The sequence below is a fragment of the Pteropus alecto genome, unplaced genomic scaffold (assembly GCF_000325575.1).
Source record: "Pteropus alecto unplaced genomic scaffold, ASM32557v1 scaffold86, whole genome shotgun sequence".
NCBI classification, from domain to species: Eukaryota; Metazoa; Chordata; class Mammalia; order Chiroptera; family Pteropodidae; genus Pteropus; species Pteropus alecto.
The window spans coordinates 6984209-7002412 of record NW_006442109.1 but is presented as its reverse complement, the minus strand read 5'-3'; the positions used below and the strand labels follow the sequence as shown (position 1 = coordinate 7002412).

Genomic DNA, 18204 nt, shown 5'->3' with positions numbered 1-18204 from the left:
AAAAATTAGCACGGTTTCACATCGTTTTTTGAATTCGGAATACGCTGAAGCCTTTTTTTTTTTTTTTTTTAATTCCATCTTGTTTCTAGATCTCTGCAAAAAAAAAGACAACAAACCAAGCTGCCATTTGAAGTACTGGAAATTACACTCTGGTTTTTATAGTGTTGATGAAATTAAGAGCTTGGCTTGTGATGGAAAGAGGCTAAAAAGACCAGTGAGTTCATTTTATGTTCAATTACAGTCGGCCCTCTGTGGATTCAACCAACCACTGATCAAAAATATTTTAAAAAAGTTACGTTGTTGCTGACTTGTACTATGTAGTCAGGCCTAGTACATAGTACATAGTACAGTGGTTGCATCTGTATTGAACACGCATAGATATTTTTTCTTGTCATTATTTCCTAAACAATACAGTATAACAGCTATTTACATTATATTAGTATTATAAGTAATCTAGAGACAATTAGAGTATATCAGAGGATGTATGTAGGTTATATGCAAATACCATGCCGTTTTACATGAGGGTCCTGAGTGTCCTCTGATTTTGGTATCTGTGGAGTTCCTGTGCCCAAACTCCCTCAGATACCAAGGGTCGACTGTATATCTGAAATGATTAACAAAAAGCACAGCAAATGTATCCTCAGCCATGCCATATAGCTTTCCATGATCCTCCAGGGATGTTTCACAGTTTTGACAAATATAAAGCTTTACATTTTAGATGCAAGACAATTAATGTGAGAATCCTTGTTTCTTTGAACAGCAGGAAAACATGACACAAGAAATCTCACACTTTTGAAACAGCGAGGTCAAGTTTGGTCGTACCTGAGACTTTGTCTCAACCTGAATTGGCAAAGAGGGTCGTTTAGCGTCTAGGTTGTAAACATCATTGTAAAGACTCTGATTACAATGTAGTGCACACATCTTTCAGTAGCAAGGAGAAATAAGTCCCACTGCTGTATGCTAGGACTTAATTCTCTTTTAACAAAGTTAGTTCTCTTCTTAAAAAGAAACTTATAAAACCAGAAATCAAATCCTAACTCTACCGCCTACCAGCTGTGTAATCTTGGGCAATTCTCCTTAACTTCTTGATACCTCAGTTTTCTTGTTTGTAAAATATAAAATTAATTTTCTATCTGAAAATTCATAATAATAAGAAGTATTTGTTGGACTTATATTTTATGGCAGGCCCTTTATATGAGTTCTCTCTCTTCAATCATAATAAAGACCCTATGGAGAAAGTACTACTATTATTTCCATTTTACAGATAGAGAAACTGAGGCATGGGGAGTTAAGTTCCAGCTGCACAGGAAATGGCATACTGGGCTTTGAATGCACATTCAAATGAACGTGTATTGAATCCAGTTCCTTAATTGCTCTGCCAGCTTCCTGAGATGGCATGGTGAGGGTGAATGAGATAAGGCAGGTGGCATAGTGACCTGCACAGGTGCAGAGTGGGTGAGTCACCCTTCTTCTCAGGGTGACTTGTGCTAGTTAGTTGGTGCATATCTGTCTCATCTCTTGGTGACAGTGACTGTCTTATTCATCTTTTTTTTTTTCCCTGTGCAACAAAGGAATAGAATGGTATGGAGGATGCCCACTTCCCTCTATCCTGTTTGTCACAGACCTCTACAAGGTTTATGTCCATTAAATTCTCGCCTTTTTCTTCAAGCTACAGCAGCCCACCAAGAATACCTAACTATACATTAACCCTTACCCTTAATCACCACATGATAAAAATGCAGCAAACAGTTGCTGAATGAAGAAATGGATGAATCACATACTACTTTATTACTCCTCATTTTTGATCTTTGGTCTGGTCATCCTACCTGGATAGCATGTACTGTGAGAGTGGAGACCTTTTTTTTTTTTTTCTGGCCATGATATTGAGCTGACTCACTGAGAACCAGAGGACCGATGTGGGCAGGTCCGTAGAGGCCCAGCCATGGCCTCATTACTGTTTGAAGTTTTCTGCTGTGCTTGAGATTCCCCCAGCACTGGACCTTTGCCTAGTGTCTTGCCACTCAGTGACTTTGCAGTACTTCTGGCTTGACGATTTAGACCTGGAAAACCAAGAGAACCAAGGTGTGCTGGTGGCCCACAAACATCAATGTTGTTTGTTTGCAAAGTATTAACTTTTGTTTTTTAACCTGGGTAAAATATACACGTGCTTTACATTTTTTTCTTTATTCTTGTTATTTACAATTATTACATAACTTTTTATTGTGATAAAATATGCACAACATAAAATTTATCATTTTAACCACTTTAAATGTACAATTCAGTGACATTATATTCACAGTGTTGTACAACTATCATTTCTACCCATTTCCAGAACTTTTCATCATCTAAAACAGAAACTCTCTACCCGTGAAACAACTCCCCATTCCTCCCTCCACCCAGCATCTGCTCGACTTTCTGTCTCTGTGACTTTGCCTATGCTAGGTACCTCGTATAAGTGAAATCATGCAACATTTGACCTTCTGTAACTGGCTTATTTCACATTGCATAATGTTTTCAAGTTTCATCCATGGTACAGCATGTATCAAAACTTCATTTCTTGCGATGACTGAATAATATTTCATTGTATATGTAGACCACATTTTGTTTATTTGTTATTTTGTTTATCCGTTTATTTGCTGATGGACATGTGGGTTGTTTCCAATTTTTGACTATTGTGAGTAATGCTTACATCAGTGTTTTTAAGAAAGAAGCAAGTTTATGACAATGAAACATAAATATATAGGATTTTGCTACATAGTTCCAGATAATAATGCATAGAACATAAAACTTTAATAAAAAGCAAAAGTATCAACAAACTGTGAAAAAAACCAAAACACACTTTAAGTTTCCAGGATAAACAACAAAACTTCAATGAACAGAATTGGACAAGTATTTGATGAAGGCCCAGGATGAGTCAGGCACACACCCTGAGCTTCCAAGCATCCCAAAGGGTCCTCCCCAGTAGTGGGGGGACGAGGCCTAGTCAGGAAGCTTTGCCTGCAGGCAGATGTGGCTGGTGCTACAGGTGAGGCCTCAGGCCTTCAGAGGCAGGGACAGAACCCCTCCTGGGGGCTCTAAGAAGGCAGCAGATTTTGGCCCAGCGATAATGGGGATAGAGATGGCGTAAACCCTGGTACATTCTGAGTTCTGCTCTTTCTCTGCTAAACCCAGCCTGTATTTTTCTGTTTCTTGGACCTGTTCTGAGGACTTGAGTTTTTCTAGCACACATTAATTACAGATGTTAAGCAGCCTTAATCCTTCCTTTAAACAACCTTGTTACTCCGCTTTGCCGACTGATTTACCTGGTCTAGTTCTTTTGTGTGTCTAAGGCAACCACACTCCAGCCAGCCTTCTGAAAGAGCTCCTTCTCTTTGCGTGATCTGGAGCACAACGTGCAGTTCTCTTCTGCCCTCCAGGATCGCACCATCTGCCCACATGGTGCAATGGAGAGTGAGCAAACCCAGCTCTCCCGCAACTGTGCAACCTTGGGGACGTTACTCCACCCCTCTGACCCGCACGTGCAACACGAGGGGATTGGATGACCTCTGCGGCCCTTTCCAACTCTATAATTGCGTGATTGCCCATATTATTTAATTACTTCCCTGCTGCACTCTTGGAGTGACTCAGCAGTCTGATAGTTTGGCTGTTGTTTTTAAGGAAGACTGATTATTTTGCCATCACAAGCAAGTGTATGCTCCATAAACAATCTGACAATCTTGATCCTAGCTGGAGTTCGACTGAGACTGACTGGATTTCTTCATGTTGTCCTCTTTCAGAAGCAGCCTGGGCACCAGCTGGCCAGAGGCACCCCAGGCCATGTCAGAGTTTTGAGTGAGGCCTGGTGACAGGGAGCAGCTGCCACCCACCGGCCTTCCCAGCCTGGCTTCAAGATGCTGAGCCTGAAGCTCCCCAGGCTGTTCAGCATAGACCAGATGCCCCAGGTATGTGCTCTCGCTCCAGTGGTAGACATCCAGGCTGTGACAAGGGCGTGGCATCTGCAACAGGGTGACTGCTCTGTCTTCAACCAGTCTGCTCTGTGCAGCCCTGCTCTCTTCAAGGAGTCCCTCCCAGACTCCATGGGGGATGACAGCCTCCTGTTCCTCAGCCTATACTGACCCTGGAAATGGAAGTGCTCCCGAAACTGTTTGTGTTGTAGCCTTTCCCTGTGACATCTGTATTTTATCCTGAAGCAAAGTCAGTTTTTAGACTACAGATAAAGAGAGGAAGCCAGCGGCCTCTAGCTGGATAGAGATTTTTTTAGGACCCTCCCATGGGTGCTTAAAAGCAGGCCAGAGGCGAAGTCACCTGAGGCTTTGCTGTTGTCCCCATCACTTGCAGGAGGCCCAGACCAGGCAGGGGATCGAGGTGATGGGGAGGCTTGTCAAGTGGGCATTAGCCCTGCCCCTTCACAGACTCCTGGGCCTGGGAACTCCCTAGCTTGGTATTGGCAGGCCTGACTCCTACCCACCTCCTCCACCATTTCCCATGCATATACCCTCTTCTCTAGCCACACCAATGGTCTCTTTAGTCTTCCCACCAGCTTGGACATTCACTTCTCTTGGTCTCTGTTTAGAGAAAGCTTTCTTCCCCTCTACCCTCAGTCTCCTTTTCTGACTTCCTTCTTCGTGGTGCTGCAGGTGTCCTCTCCCCTCCCTGAGCCCCTTCAGCTGTTGGTTAGAACCTCTGTAGGCTATTCTGTACAGCTGCCTTTCCCTTTGTATGTCAACCAGCTGTGTGGCCCGGCCCACTTCCCTACCTTCTCGGAGCCTCGCCCGTTGGGCAGGGAACAGCAGGGGGCCACCACCCTTTGGCATTGTCAAATTTACGCTGGCCCATTCCTGACTAATAGGTTACTCATGGGAAAGGGCAGTTTCTCCCTTCTCTTAGAAGGTAGGACTTGGGTATATGTCTTGTAATTTCTAGTCTCCCTGGTGCTTAAAAACAGTCCTGGGTACATTAGCGAATTATTAAAGATTTGAACAAACAGTTCAAGGAATGGAATAAATATCTAGGTGTTGATTCCTACACAGACCCAATTCAGAGACAAAACAAAGACGTCTAAGCAGCACCTTCGTATGGAACGTGGCATGACACTTTGCCAGGAAACAGGGCATTTTGTGTCAAATTGAGATCTTTTGTTAACTACAGCCTTGGCATTCAGGCTATAGGTAAACACATGACGTTATCCCAGACACCTTAGCTCAAGGGCACAGGCAGGAGGACTCCCCGAGGTGCTCCTCATGGCCTTGCGCTGTGTCTCTACCACTTACTATGAGAATTCAAGCAAGACTTGTAGTTCTCTAAGCCTCACGTTTCCTCATCTGTAAAATGGAACTAATATCTGGTAGGCCAGTCTCACAGGGCCAAGAAAAATGAAATAGAACAATGGGATTATTACGAAAGAAAAGCAACAGCCCAGTGAATGGCTGGGGGTGTTGTTGGGGACGTGGGCATGGGCACCTGGGAACAAGGAGCCATCTCAACAGGCAAATGGTTTCTCCAGCTCAGGATTTCTCAAAGTGGGTGCTTGGATCACCACCATCAGAATCAACTGGGAAGTTATTGAAATACAGTAACATTTGTGATTGCAGGCATCTTGGTATTGTTCTTGATTTTAATAAAAAAATACTTTCAGCATTTCATCATTTAATATAATGTTAGCTCTCTCTGTGCATATAGGTGTGTGTGTGTGTAAATAATAAATCTTTATCAGGTTAAGAATATTCCTCTTTATCCCTAGTATCCTAGGATTTTTTTTTTTTGCATTAATAATGAATTTTACAGAACTTTTTTTTCTATCAATATATATTTTGAGGTGGTTGTACAAGATTCATTTAAGTTGTCAATGTGGTGAATTACATTGACCGATTACTAAATTTAAACTAACCTTGCATTTAAATACAAATTGGTCATGATGTAATATCTTTTTAATCTATTGCTGAAATTCATTAGTTAATATTTTGTTTAGGATTTTTAAATCTATTTAATGAGTTGGCCTGTAATTTTTCCTTATTATGCTGCCCTTGCCTGGATTTGGGATTAAGATTATGCCAACTACAAATGAGTTGGAGAATGTTGCCTATTAATTCTAGGGAAATTTTCACATAATATTAGAATTACACGTTCCTGAGTGCTTGGTAGGAATTACCTATAAAATGTCTAAATGGGGCCACCACATCGCCCATTCCAAGGGAGCACTGTTTACCTTTTTGTCTACATGAATGGCAGCCTTTGAAGTGGTTCAGGCAGTAACTCAATCCTACAGCTGAAATGTCTTTGTGGAAAAGTTTTTTTTAATAACAGCTTTGTTGAGATATAATTCACATGCCATAAAATTCGCCCTTTACAAGAATCAGTTCAGTGGCTTTTAAGATGTTTATGTACACAAAGTATGTTGCACGAAATCATCACAATCAATTTTGGAACATTTTCATCACTGTAGAAAGAAATTCTGTACCAATTAGCAGACATTTCCCACTCCCTTCGTTCCCAGGCCTATGGCAAGCACTAATTTACTTTCTGTCTCTATGGATTTGCCTATCCGGGATATTTCATATAAATGGCATAATATAATAGGCAGCCTTTTGTGAATGACTTCTTTTGCTTAGCAAAATGTTTTCAAAATTCATCTATGCTATAGCATGTGTTACTACTTCATTCATTTTTTTATGGCTGAATAATATTCCATTGTAGAGATATACCACAGTTTGTTCATTTATCAGTTGATGGACACATGAGTTGATTCAGATTTTTGGCTATTATGAATAATGCTGCTATGAATATTTGTGTACAGGTTTTTATGTAGACATATTTTCAGTTCTCTTAGATAGACACCTAAGAGTGGAATTGTTGGGTCACGTGGTCACTCTATCTATACCTAGCTTTTTTTTATTGTGGTGAAACATAACTGGTGTAAAATTTACTGCCTTAATCATTTTTAAGTGCACAGTTCAGTGATATTAAACATATTCACATTATAGTACAGCCATCACCACCATTCATCTTCATAATTTTTTTTGTCTTGTAGAACTGAAACTCTCTACTCATTAAACAGTAACTCTCTCATTTTTCCCTCCCCACAGCCTCTGACAACCACCATGATACTTTCTGTTTATGATTTTGACTACCCTACTTCCTCATTTAAGTAGAATAATACAGTATTTGTCCTTTTGTGACTGGCTTATCTATTTCATGTAGCATAAGGTCCTTAAGTTTCATTCGTGCTATAGCATATGTCAGACTTTACTTCCTTTTTAAGGCTGAAATTATATTTCATTGTATGTACATACCACATTTTGCTTATCTATTTCTCCATCGATGGACACTGGGCTGCCTCTATATTTTAGCTATTGTGAATAATGCTGCTACAAACACAGGTGTGTACATATATCTCTTTGAGGTCCTATATTCGGTAATTTGGGGTATATAACCAGGAGTGGAATTGCTGGATCATTTGATAATTCTGTTTTTAAGGTTTTGAGGAACTGCCATACTGTTTTCCGCAGTGACTATATTATTTTATATTCGCACCAACAATACAACAACAGTTTTAATTTCTTCATATCCTTACCAACACTTGTTTTCTGCTTTTTTTTATAGTAGCCATCCTAATGGGTATGAGGTGGTATCTCATTGTAGTTTTGATTTGCATTTTGCTAATGATTAGTGATGTTGAGCATCTTTCCATATGTTTAGTGTCTATTTATTTATTTTTTATTTTTTTAGGCAAGGCAACCCTTGGTTGACCTCACAGATTGCAAGAACCTTGTCACCTTACGATCTCTTATTTTTTAGTTTTTTATGCCTACAGCACCTGGTCTTCCTAGGTGATCTCCCTCCAAGTACTAACCAGGCCCGACTCTGCTTAGCTTCCAAGATCAGATGGGATTGGGCTTGTTCAGGGTGGCATGGCTGTAGACTGGTGGCTATTTTTAAATTTCTTTTGGAGAGAAATGTATTCAAGCCATTTGCCAATTTTTAAATTGGGCCATTTTTTTTCTTTTTGTTGTTGAGTTGTAAAAATTCTTTATACTGGATACAAGTCTATTATTAGGTATGTAATTTGCAGATATTTTCACCCATTCTGTGTGGTGTTGTTTTTTTTTCCATTTTATTGATGGCATCCTTTGAAGTACAAAAGTTTAACATTTTGATGATATCTATTTCTTTTGTTGCTTGTGATTTCGATGTCATAGCTAAGAAAACTTTGGCTAATCTAAGGTCATGAAGATTTACTCCTATATATTTTTCTAAGAGTTTTATGTCTCACATTTTTGTCTATGATCTATTTTTGAGTTAATTATTGCATGTGGTGTGAGATAGGAGTCCAACTTTATTCTCGCGCACGCACGTGTGTGTGTGTGTGTGTATATACATGTATATATATATATACATGTGTATATATGTATATATATATACATACATAACAAGTAGTTCCAGCACCATTTGTTGAAAAGACTATTTTTTCTCTATTAAATTGCTTAGGCACCTTTACTGAAAATCAGTTGACTGTAAAGGGTTTATTTCTGAATTCTAAGTCCTATTCCATTGACCTATTTGCCTATTCTTATGCTAGTACCGCACTCTCCTGATTATATAGCTTTGTAATAAGTTTTCGGAAATGTGAGACTTTCAACTTTTTTCTTCTTTTTCAAGATTGTTTTGGCTGTTCAGAGTCCCTTGAATTTTTGTATGAGTTTAATTTCTACAAAAAAAGGCAGTTGGGATTTTGTTGAGGGTTGCATTGAATCTGTTGATCAATTTGGGGAGCATTACCATCTTAACGATATTAAGTCTTTTAGTCCGTGAGCATGCGTTGCCTTTGCATTTATTTAGGTCTTCTTTAATTTCTTTCAGTCATGTTTTGTAGTCTTCAGTGTACACGTCTTGTACCATTAAAATAATTTTGTTAAATTTATTCCTAAGTATTTATTGTTTCTGATGCTGTTGTAAATGGAATTGTTTCTTTAAATTAATTTTCAGATTGTTCGTTGCTAGTATAGAGAAATAAAACTGAGTTTTGTATATTCAACTTATATCCTGCAACCTTTCTGAACTCATTTATTAGCTCTAATAGTTATTTTCATGAATCCTTTAGGATTTCCTATATGTAAGATGATATCATTTGCAAATAAATAGTTTTCCTTCTTCTTTTACAATCTAGATGCCTTTAATTTCTGGTCCTTGTCCAATTGACCTAGCTAGAACCTCCATCATGATAGTAAATAGAAGTAGTGAGAACAGATATCCTTGTCTTATTCCTAAGGGAGAAAGCTTTCCATTTTCCATCAAGAAGTATGTTAGCTGTGGATTTTTCATAGATGGGCTTTACTGAGTTGAAGAAGTTCTACTACAATTTTATTGAGTGTTTTGTATCATGACAGGTATTGGATCTTGTGAAATGCTTTTTCTGTTTCTATTGACATGATCATGTGGTTTTTGTTTTTCTCTCTTGTCTCATTACTTTGTCTTTTTTTAACATTTGAAAGGCAGTTTTGGGCTTAGTGGAGCCTCTTTATTATGTATTTTATATCTTTAATGTCTGTTGATATTTTTATTATTTTCTTTCTATTTCAGGCTTATTTTGCTGTTTCTGCTCTAACTTAAGTTAATCACTCTGCCTTCTAACATAAACAATTAAATATATATGTTTCCCTCTAAGTATTACTTTAACTGCAGTCCACCTGTAGTGTTCCAATTTCTAATTTTCATTTTGATTTCTTATGTGACTTATGATTGCTTAGAATAAGTGTGTGTTTTTTTAAATTTCCAAATGCATGGAGTTTTTATGTTACTGATTTAACTTAATCGATTGTGATCTGAGAATGCCCTCGGTATTATTTCAGTCCTTAAATTTGTTCAGACTAGCCTTAGGACCTAGCACATGAACAATTTTCAAAAATCTTCTAAATGTACTTGAAAATAATACCTAATCTTCAGTTGTCTGGGCAGTATTCCATATATACCCCATAAGATCAGATATTTTTATATTATTACTAATTTTACTCTGCTTAATCTACCATAACTGAGATGTAAAATCTTCCACCATGATGGCACATTTGTGAATTATTCCATGTAGTTAAGTCAATTTTTGCTTTACATATTTTGAGCCTATGTTTTCTTAGGTACATCCAAGTTTATAATTGTTATATCTTCCTGGTGAAGTAAATTTCTTATTATTTTTTAGTAATTCTCTTTCCGTTTAGAAGTGCTTTTTGTCTTAGAATGTGTCTGACAGCCATAGAGCCATTCCAGCTTTGTTATTTTTATAATTCGTCTGGTTTCTTTCTTTCCTTCCTTTGACTTTTAATCTCTCCCTGTTCTCATATTTTAACTGTGTATCGTGTAAATGGCACATAGTTGGATTTTATCTAGTTTGACAATATTTGTTATTTAACTAGACAATTTTACCTAACATTTATATTTATAATGATTATTGATATATTTGCATTTATTTTGATCATCTTACATGCTTTCTCTTTGTTCTGTTTGTTTAGTTGTCCTGTCGTTTCTTGCTTTCTTTGCATTGAGTTTTACATTCTTGTTTTCTAGTTTTCTTTTAATATTCTATTTTCCCCTCCACTTTTTTATAATTAATATGTAGAAGTATGATCTGTATTTATTAGTTTACTGGTTGCTCTAGCTATTTTAACATGAATAACTATACTAGGCAGAAAGGGCTAGGCTATGCTAAGTTTAAACATTCCTCCAGATAGCTCAATGACTTAACATAGAAAAGGTTTATTTCACACTCACATTACACAACTAAGTGCTCAGTGGGGAACTGTGAGAGACCCAGGCAGATGGAAGATCCACCATCTTGCAGCTGGAGATTGTGGCCTCCCGGTTTGCCACAGAAGGGGAAGAAAGAGAGATGTCTTTGGTTGAGTTCCCCCAAAACAGACTCTGAACCAAAAATTTGTGTGCAGGAAGTTTAACATGGTGAGTTCTCAGGGAGAACATCTGTAAGGAAGTGAGGAAAGCAGGATTGTAGGTTGGGTAGAAGGAGAAGTTGCATCAGAAGCCTCAAACAATTACACAGAGTACTTTGGGGTGGGGTTAGCCCTTCAGACTTGTCCCAAATGAGAAAAGAAGGCCAGAACTTTGTTCCATCATCACTGGATGTATGCTACCCCTGGGCAGGAAGTATAACATGGTCAAGGTAGTGGCCTTTGGCCAAAACAATTCTCACAGAGGGATGAGTGGCTGGGTTCTGAAGAGGGAAGAGTTCTCTCCTAATTGCCTCATGATATCTACTACAAAAAGGTATACTGCTTTCAACTGTCCTGACCTAGAAGTAACATTAACCAGAAAGAGTCAGATGGCTCCAACCTAACTGCAAGAAAGTCTGAGAAATGTAGGAAAGCACATGAAATATTTGGTGAGCACCAATTGTCTCTGCCATACCTAACTTAACTTCTTGGATCTGAGGACTCATGACTTACAAAAATTCTAGAACTTCGTTAGTTACCTCTTCAAAGAAGAGCTTCTTACAAGAAGACCATTGTGTTTTCTCCTTCTGGGGAAATATTATTCATGTCTCTTACTTACTGTTTTAATTTCTAAAAGTTATATTACATTCTTTTCAAATCTATTTCTTGTTTATATTTTTAAGCTTTTTAAAAAACATATTGAGCAAGTTATTTTATATTTCAATAACTGTTCTTTGAGCTCTCTTTCTGCCATCCACTGTTTTTTGCTGTTTCTCATTCTCATTCTCATTCTCATGGTGTTTTGTTTCCAGGTGTATGCATGCTTGTACCAAAGTAGAAATCCTTCAGAAAGAATATGAATTTGCTTTTGTTACTTACTTGAGGGAGCTACAAGACTTTGACCTCTGTTTGTAACTACTTTCTTTTTCCAGTCAAGATTTCTTGGACCACATAGGTATTGTGGATTTGGATCATAAACATCTATGAAAATGAGCTAGCTGTTGGTTCTGAATTCTTGGGAGAGATTTTTTTCAGAGAGACAACTTTATTGCCTCCTCGTGCCTAGTGGGATTTATTTCACATTCGCGTATCTTCGGAGCCCTAACCTTGTTGGTGAGGTATCCTATTAGATTCCTTGCCTTTGATGGGCCTTGGGTTTCATCTCTTACTTAAAAAGTCTGGCAGCAGAAACTCTGATGGTGAAAGCAGTTTGCCTCACAGGGCTCCTGATGTCTCTTTGTTAGGAAGCTTTATGACTTCTTTGATTTTGTGCTATCTTGCAGATACATTTATCTAGCATGCGATGCAGACTTTGTCCAACATTTTAATTGGTTTAGTCAGAAGGATTCTTTAGGACATCTAGTCAACCATCTTTTTGCCAGAACCAGAAGTCCTCCAGCCATTCTTCTAAGTCTTTTCTTCATCACTCTGGGTCCAGTGATCTATTCTTTCTGGAAATTTCTATTAACACTTAGCGTTTCCATAAAATGTTTGTACAATCCCTAGTTCTACTAGGCTGGATGCAGTGAAGCAACCATGGGCTTTGCAATCCAACAGACTAGGGATTGCATCTTAGTCCTGCTATTAACTATGGCCTTGAAAAGATCCTCTTACTGAGTTTCAGTTTCCTCATCTGTAAAATAGACTTGACAGTCCTAGCTTTCAGTACTCTCATGATGATCAAATGAAACAGGGTCTGCGCCTAATATGTGCTGGGTCTGAATCAGGAGAACAAAGAGAAACCACAGACCATATATCTAAATATGTAAAAGTTACAAGTGAAGCTAGCAAACAGTTATATTAAATGGTTCTGTTCTACACTGACAATATCCCTTCATAATGACAAAAAACAGCATGTAAAGCTCTGATTTTTATATAGCTAGAGCCAGCAAAATATCAAGGACAACTAAATTTAATTATTATTGCACATGTCTGGATGTTTATTCCATAAAGTTTATTTTTCTTGCCTTCATTTCAGCAAAATTATGAGCTATATTATCATAATGAACATTATCACATAATTTATGTTCTATTAACAGTGATGCCAAATTATATATACCACCATTCTTGAGTCATTAAATCTTAGTTTTTTTTTAATTAATTTAATTTGTGAGGAATTTTTGCTGAATTTCTTCTTAGTTCTGCTGAGGCAAGGCAAGGGGAATTATCAAAAAATATTCTTAAAGCCATATTTAGAATCAGAAATGGACTATAAATTTTACACATCAAGTTCAAACAGTGTAATGAAGTCGCATGATAATTATAATTTAGAAGAAAATTAAATATTTTAATTTCATGTGGATCACCATCTTATATATAGCTGTTTTCACTCTCTTAAATTATCTAAATCCATACAGTACTGATTTTATTTTTTTCAAGAAAAAAGATATTATAAATAAAACTGAAAATAGCAGTATTTTGCTCTCTTAAAATTATACCTCAATCTACAATGTCCAGAAAAATAATCTATATAGAAATTAATTTCAGGATTATTTGTATGTGAATCTTTTCTTTCATAGTCCATAGACATTTTTATTTCTTTTTTTTGAATTTTATTTTATCCAAATATAATTTTGTTGTATATTTTACATGTGGCTCCTTTGGTTTAGAAAAATCTTGTATGCAGTTAAAGTAATAAATATGTATTTTTAATCCCTTTAAAAGTGAAATAGCCAAACCTAGATTTTTTTCATAGACTTTTGCCAACAACATCCCATAACAAACATCTGTGGAAAGCTCAGATTCAATTTTAATGTCACTTTCCAACAAAGATGGGATTTGCTCTGTATTGAAGGATCCTCCATTTCACTGATTTCTGCCAGTCATCTTATATCTTGTCCAAATTAAATCTAGTGTTTAATGGCATTTATTTGGCATTCCCATTGTGTGAATAAGAGTAGTTAATGGTCAAATTTGTTATGCGTTTCAATGAGATGTCCCATACTGGAGAAGATTCAGAGACTGTCCTACATAACCTTTGAATTGTTCCGGAAGGAAGTCATCAATTCTCCTAGTAAGAAATTGAAATCAAATACTGCCATTTCCATCTCTAAGATTGCTTTTAGATTTTTGGTCAAATTCTGACCTTGTATTAGTTTTCTATTGTTGCTGTAAAAAAATTCCACAAACTTGATTTAGAAAAAGAAGACAAGTTTATTATCTTACAGTTCTGTACAAGTCTGGCACAGATCTCACTAGGCTAAGATCAAGGTCATGGAGACTCTTGGGGAGAATCTGTTTCTTTGCCTTTTCTGGCTTTCAGAGACCGCCTACATTCCTTGGCTCCTGGTCCCTTCCCCCATCTTGAAAGCCAGCAGTGTTGCATCTCTTGATCATTCTTCTATAGTTACATCTTCCTCTGTCTCTTCTGCCTCCCTCTTCTACTTTTAAGGACCCTTGTGATTAACTGGGTCCACCTGGAAAATCCAGACGATCTCCTTATTTTAAGGTTAGCTGATTAGCAACTTTAATTCCTATGACCCTATTTCCCCTGTGCTGTATAATGTAACATAGTCACGGGTTCTGGTGATTAGGGCATCGACATCTTTGAGGTCCATTATTCTACCTACCACAGACTTTCTAATCATGTTATACTATAACCCAGGGGTCCCCAACCCTCAGGCCACAGACCGATACCTGTCCATGGCCTGTTAGGAACCGGACCGCACAGCAGGAGTGGAGCAGCAGACCAGTGAACGAAGCTTTATCTGTATTTGCAGCCGCTCTCCAGCGCTAGCATCACTGCCTCAACTCCACCTCAGATCACCAGGCATTAGATTCTCATAGGAACACTAGTCCCTGGTGCCAAAAAGGTTGGGGACCGCTATGTGTAACCAAGAACTTGCCCACGACAGATTTTTAAATCAATGCCCCCAATTGAAAATCATTTTCCTAGTTCTTAAATCAAAGACTGAATTTTTGCAACAAATCTAAAACCTGTGGAATGCTCTGTTATTTCGACTTCCTCATTTCTTCTGTAGGTCAGCACTCTATATGGTGCTAGTCATTCAGTGGGACTTTTCACCTCGGTACCCCTACCTGAAATGAGTAATATTTACTTTTTAAAGACATTTTATGTGTCTTTTTCACTTTATTATTCATTAAATTCCAAATATCTTTTGGATCCTCCATCCTAGATAGTGACAGTTTGTTTCATTACTTTTTATCCATCCTTTTTTTTTGGCCAGAAGAAATTTACCGTCATCTTCTATAAATATTGTGTTGCCTGTACAAAAAGCATCCTTATACTTGACTGAATATCAGACGGTTGTTTTTGTTTGTTTGTTTTGTTTTTTAATAAATTTATTTATTTAAATTAGTTTCAAGTATACAGTACATTGGTTAGATATCTATAATGTTTCAAACAGTTATTTTTTAAAAAACATCACACCAATGTTCTAAATTAGCATTTACCTGTAATTGCTTAATACCGACAATGGTTGGCTCTTAATTCAATATATTTACAGTTCTAGTAATTGCCTGTGGATTGTGTGCAAGCGATGTTAATAATTGAGAATTTAAGTATCCTCTCCTGCATGAGGCACTGGCTTGGTGTCCAACCCAGGGCAGGATACACTGCAGGCACTCACTAAATGACAGGTTAAAACTGATGCCTCAGTTCATGCCCTGCCTACTTCCCTCCCCATTCCCTAACCATGCCTTCTGCTCACACTTCACTAAGCTCTTCACTGGGCTCTATCCCCTGCCCTGGCTTTTCCTGTGCATGCCTTTGGATTCATCTTCTCCCTCTTACCTAAAGGGAACCTCCACTTCTGTGATGAACTGGATTCTAGGCAGGAAGATGACAACATGTTGCTGAGGCGGGAGCCTGGCTCGTAAAGCCAGAGGCACCTGAAGCATCAGCATGCAGACTCTAGCTAAAAACCATGAAAATAGGAACTAACTTTTTGTACACATTTCTGGAAAAAAAAAAATGGAAATGCAGACACTCACCCCAGTCCCACCCAATTGCAGTAAGACCCCCAGGTGAGCTGTAGGCACCTGTAGAAGAAAGTTTGAGAGGCAGTGGCTTGGAGACTTTGTCACCCAACCTCACCACTTGTGTGTTCATCAGCTTGGGCTGCCATAACAGAGTACCACAGACTGGTTGGCTTAAACAACAGATATTTTCTCACATTCTAGAGGATGAAAGCCCTAGGTCAAGGTGCCGACAAGGTTGATTCTCTGAAGCCACTTCCTTGGCTTGCAGGCGGCTGTGTTCTTGCTGTTCCTTCATGTTGTCATCCCTCTGTGTATGCACACTCCTGGCGTCCTCCTGTGTGTTCAAATTCCCTCTTCTGAGCGACAGCACATTGGATTAGGATCCACCCTAGTAGCTTCGTGTTAACTTAATCACCACTTTAAAGACCCTGTCTCCAAATATTGTTACATTCTGAAGTACTGGGGGTTAGGATGTCAACATATAAAGTGTGTGAGGGACAGAGGTCAGCCTGTAACACCACTTTAAAGAAAACAAAACTGAGGCTCAGAGAAGTATGTGACAGTCCAAAATCACCCTTCAGGCCAAGAGATGGAGAGCATCTCAGAAGATGAGAGCCTTTCTGAGTGGCAGCAATGATAAGTGTAAGAGGCTGGGGAAATGAAGTCTAATATTTGTGTTTAGGTTTTAGCTTTGCTCCCAGTATTTCTGGGACCTTGGATATGTGCCTTAACCTCCTTGGGTCTTAGTTTCCTTTTCTGTGAAATGGGGGCAGTAGAAGGCTTTCCCTCACAAGGTTGTGAGGATGCCCATGAAATTTAGACAGGAAATGCAGATTTCCACACTGAGGGTGCCTGCAGCCTCCTGATCTCACTCTGCCTCTCCCCTTTGCCTGCTTTCAAAATCTACTTATTTGCCACCTGCCAGAATCCGTGATTATTTTCCCTAGGTGATTTGCAGCTTAATAGCTAGAAAAACCAAGGGTTTAAAAAATGGTTGCAGGGGAATTTCAGGCATCAGCTGGCAGGTGCACAGGGTCTTTCGTGGAAGCCAAGCCCATGGCAGGCACTAAAAAGAAAACCTGCTGAGGTGCCCTTCCACCCTAGTGCCTGGGGTTTCTCACTTCTAAATAATAGGCTGTGCACAATTTGATTTCATTTCACTCTAAATTGCCCAGCCTGCAACCAGGGATACAAGGCAGAGTCCTACAAATCAATTCTGCTCTGAAAATAAGCCGGCTCCTGCTAACCTTGGGGTGCTTAGAAATGAGGCCCAACTACAGAGCATTAAGGCAATGATTGCAATTTGCCTTTTGGGGTCAAACTGAGTGTGAATACAAAATTGTTTTCAAATGTTTCATTTGTTTAGATTTATGTAGTACGAACTCCGTTGAGATCTACTCTATGCAAAGCACTTTGCTAAGGCTAAAGCGGGAAGATGGGTCAACGTGGCCTAAATAAATCGAGGTTCAAGTTTGAGAGGGGAGGGATGGGTCAGAATATCACTGTTCTGGGACAGAGGGGCTATTAGGGGTATTCTGGGACAGAGGGACTCCCAGTCTTTCATCCATTCTTTATTCATCTGTCCTTTTTTGGTGGAGGGGCTGCTTTAAATCCTGCCCCTATGTCATGGTTCCTGGTGGCTTTTCACCCATGTCTGGGGTCAGGAGAGCAGCTCAGAGGGAGGCAGGTTCTTTCAAACTGGGCCCAGATCTGGCTTTGGTCGTAAGGTATCCTCTCCTGGTCTAGGCTAGATTCTTAAGTGAGGTCAGGGTGTCCACTTTGTGGATTTCCCAGCAACTCTGCTCTCCTCTGGCTTTTGACTGTGTCAGCATTGTCTCTTGCCTCTCAAAATGCGAGGCCCAAAGAGAGAAGGGCAGTAGTCGCACCCTGACTCATCCTGGGCAAAGGGTAGGTGGTCTCCTCCTCTGGTTCCTGTCCATCACACTGCCCACCTGTGGTGCACTGTGTCCTAGCTGTCCTGCAGCCCCACCCTGCTTCCTTCCCATGCTCTGCAGGACCCTTGTCATGAGCTCTCCTATGATTTGCTAAACTCATTCATAGGAAGGAGTGAATAGTAACAATTGCTCCTTTCCTGAGTCTGCATTTTAACAAGCGGCCAATGCTTTAATAAAAAAAAATTTTTTAAGGAAAAAAGAAGGAAGAAAGAAACATTAAGAAGTAGAATGAAAGACTCATAATTTCTGCTGGAGGGCCTAACAAGTGCAAGCCAAGCCGAGCCATCCTCCTCATGTGGATCAACAGCTAAAGGCCATCGGCCCATTTGCCTCCTTGCCGGCAGCCGTGGTGAGGCAGGCAGCTGCACCAAGATTCC

General features: G+C 39.0%; 1 protein-coding gene and 1 pseudogene across 1 annotated transcript in view; one reads left to right on the top strand and one right to left on the bottom strand.

The window, feature by feature from the left end:
- Window positions 1–18204, top strand: part of PAQR5 (progestin and adipoQ receptor family member 5) — a 59976-nt gene that overhangs the window by 18248 nt on the left and 23524 nt on the right. The window contains exon 2 of the mRNA XM_006920213.3: window positions 3777–3941. Coding sequence (XP_006920275.1) covers window positions 3891–3941 — 51 coding nt within the window. The 5' untranslated portion in view covers window positions 3777–3890. The remainder of the gene's footprint in view (window positions 1–3776; window positions 3942–18204) is intronic.
- On the bottom strand, window positions 7802–7919 carry LOC112469918 (annotated as a pseudogene).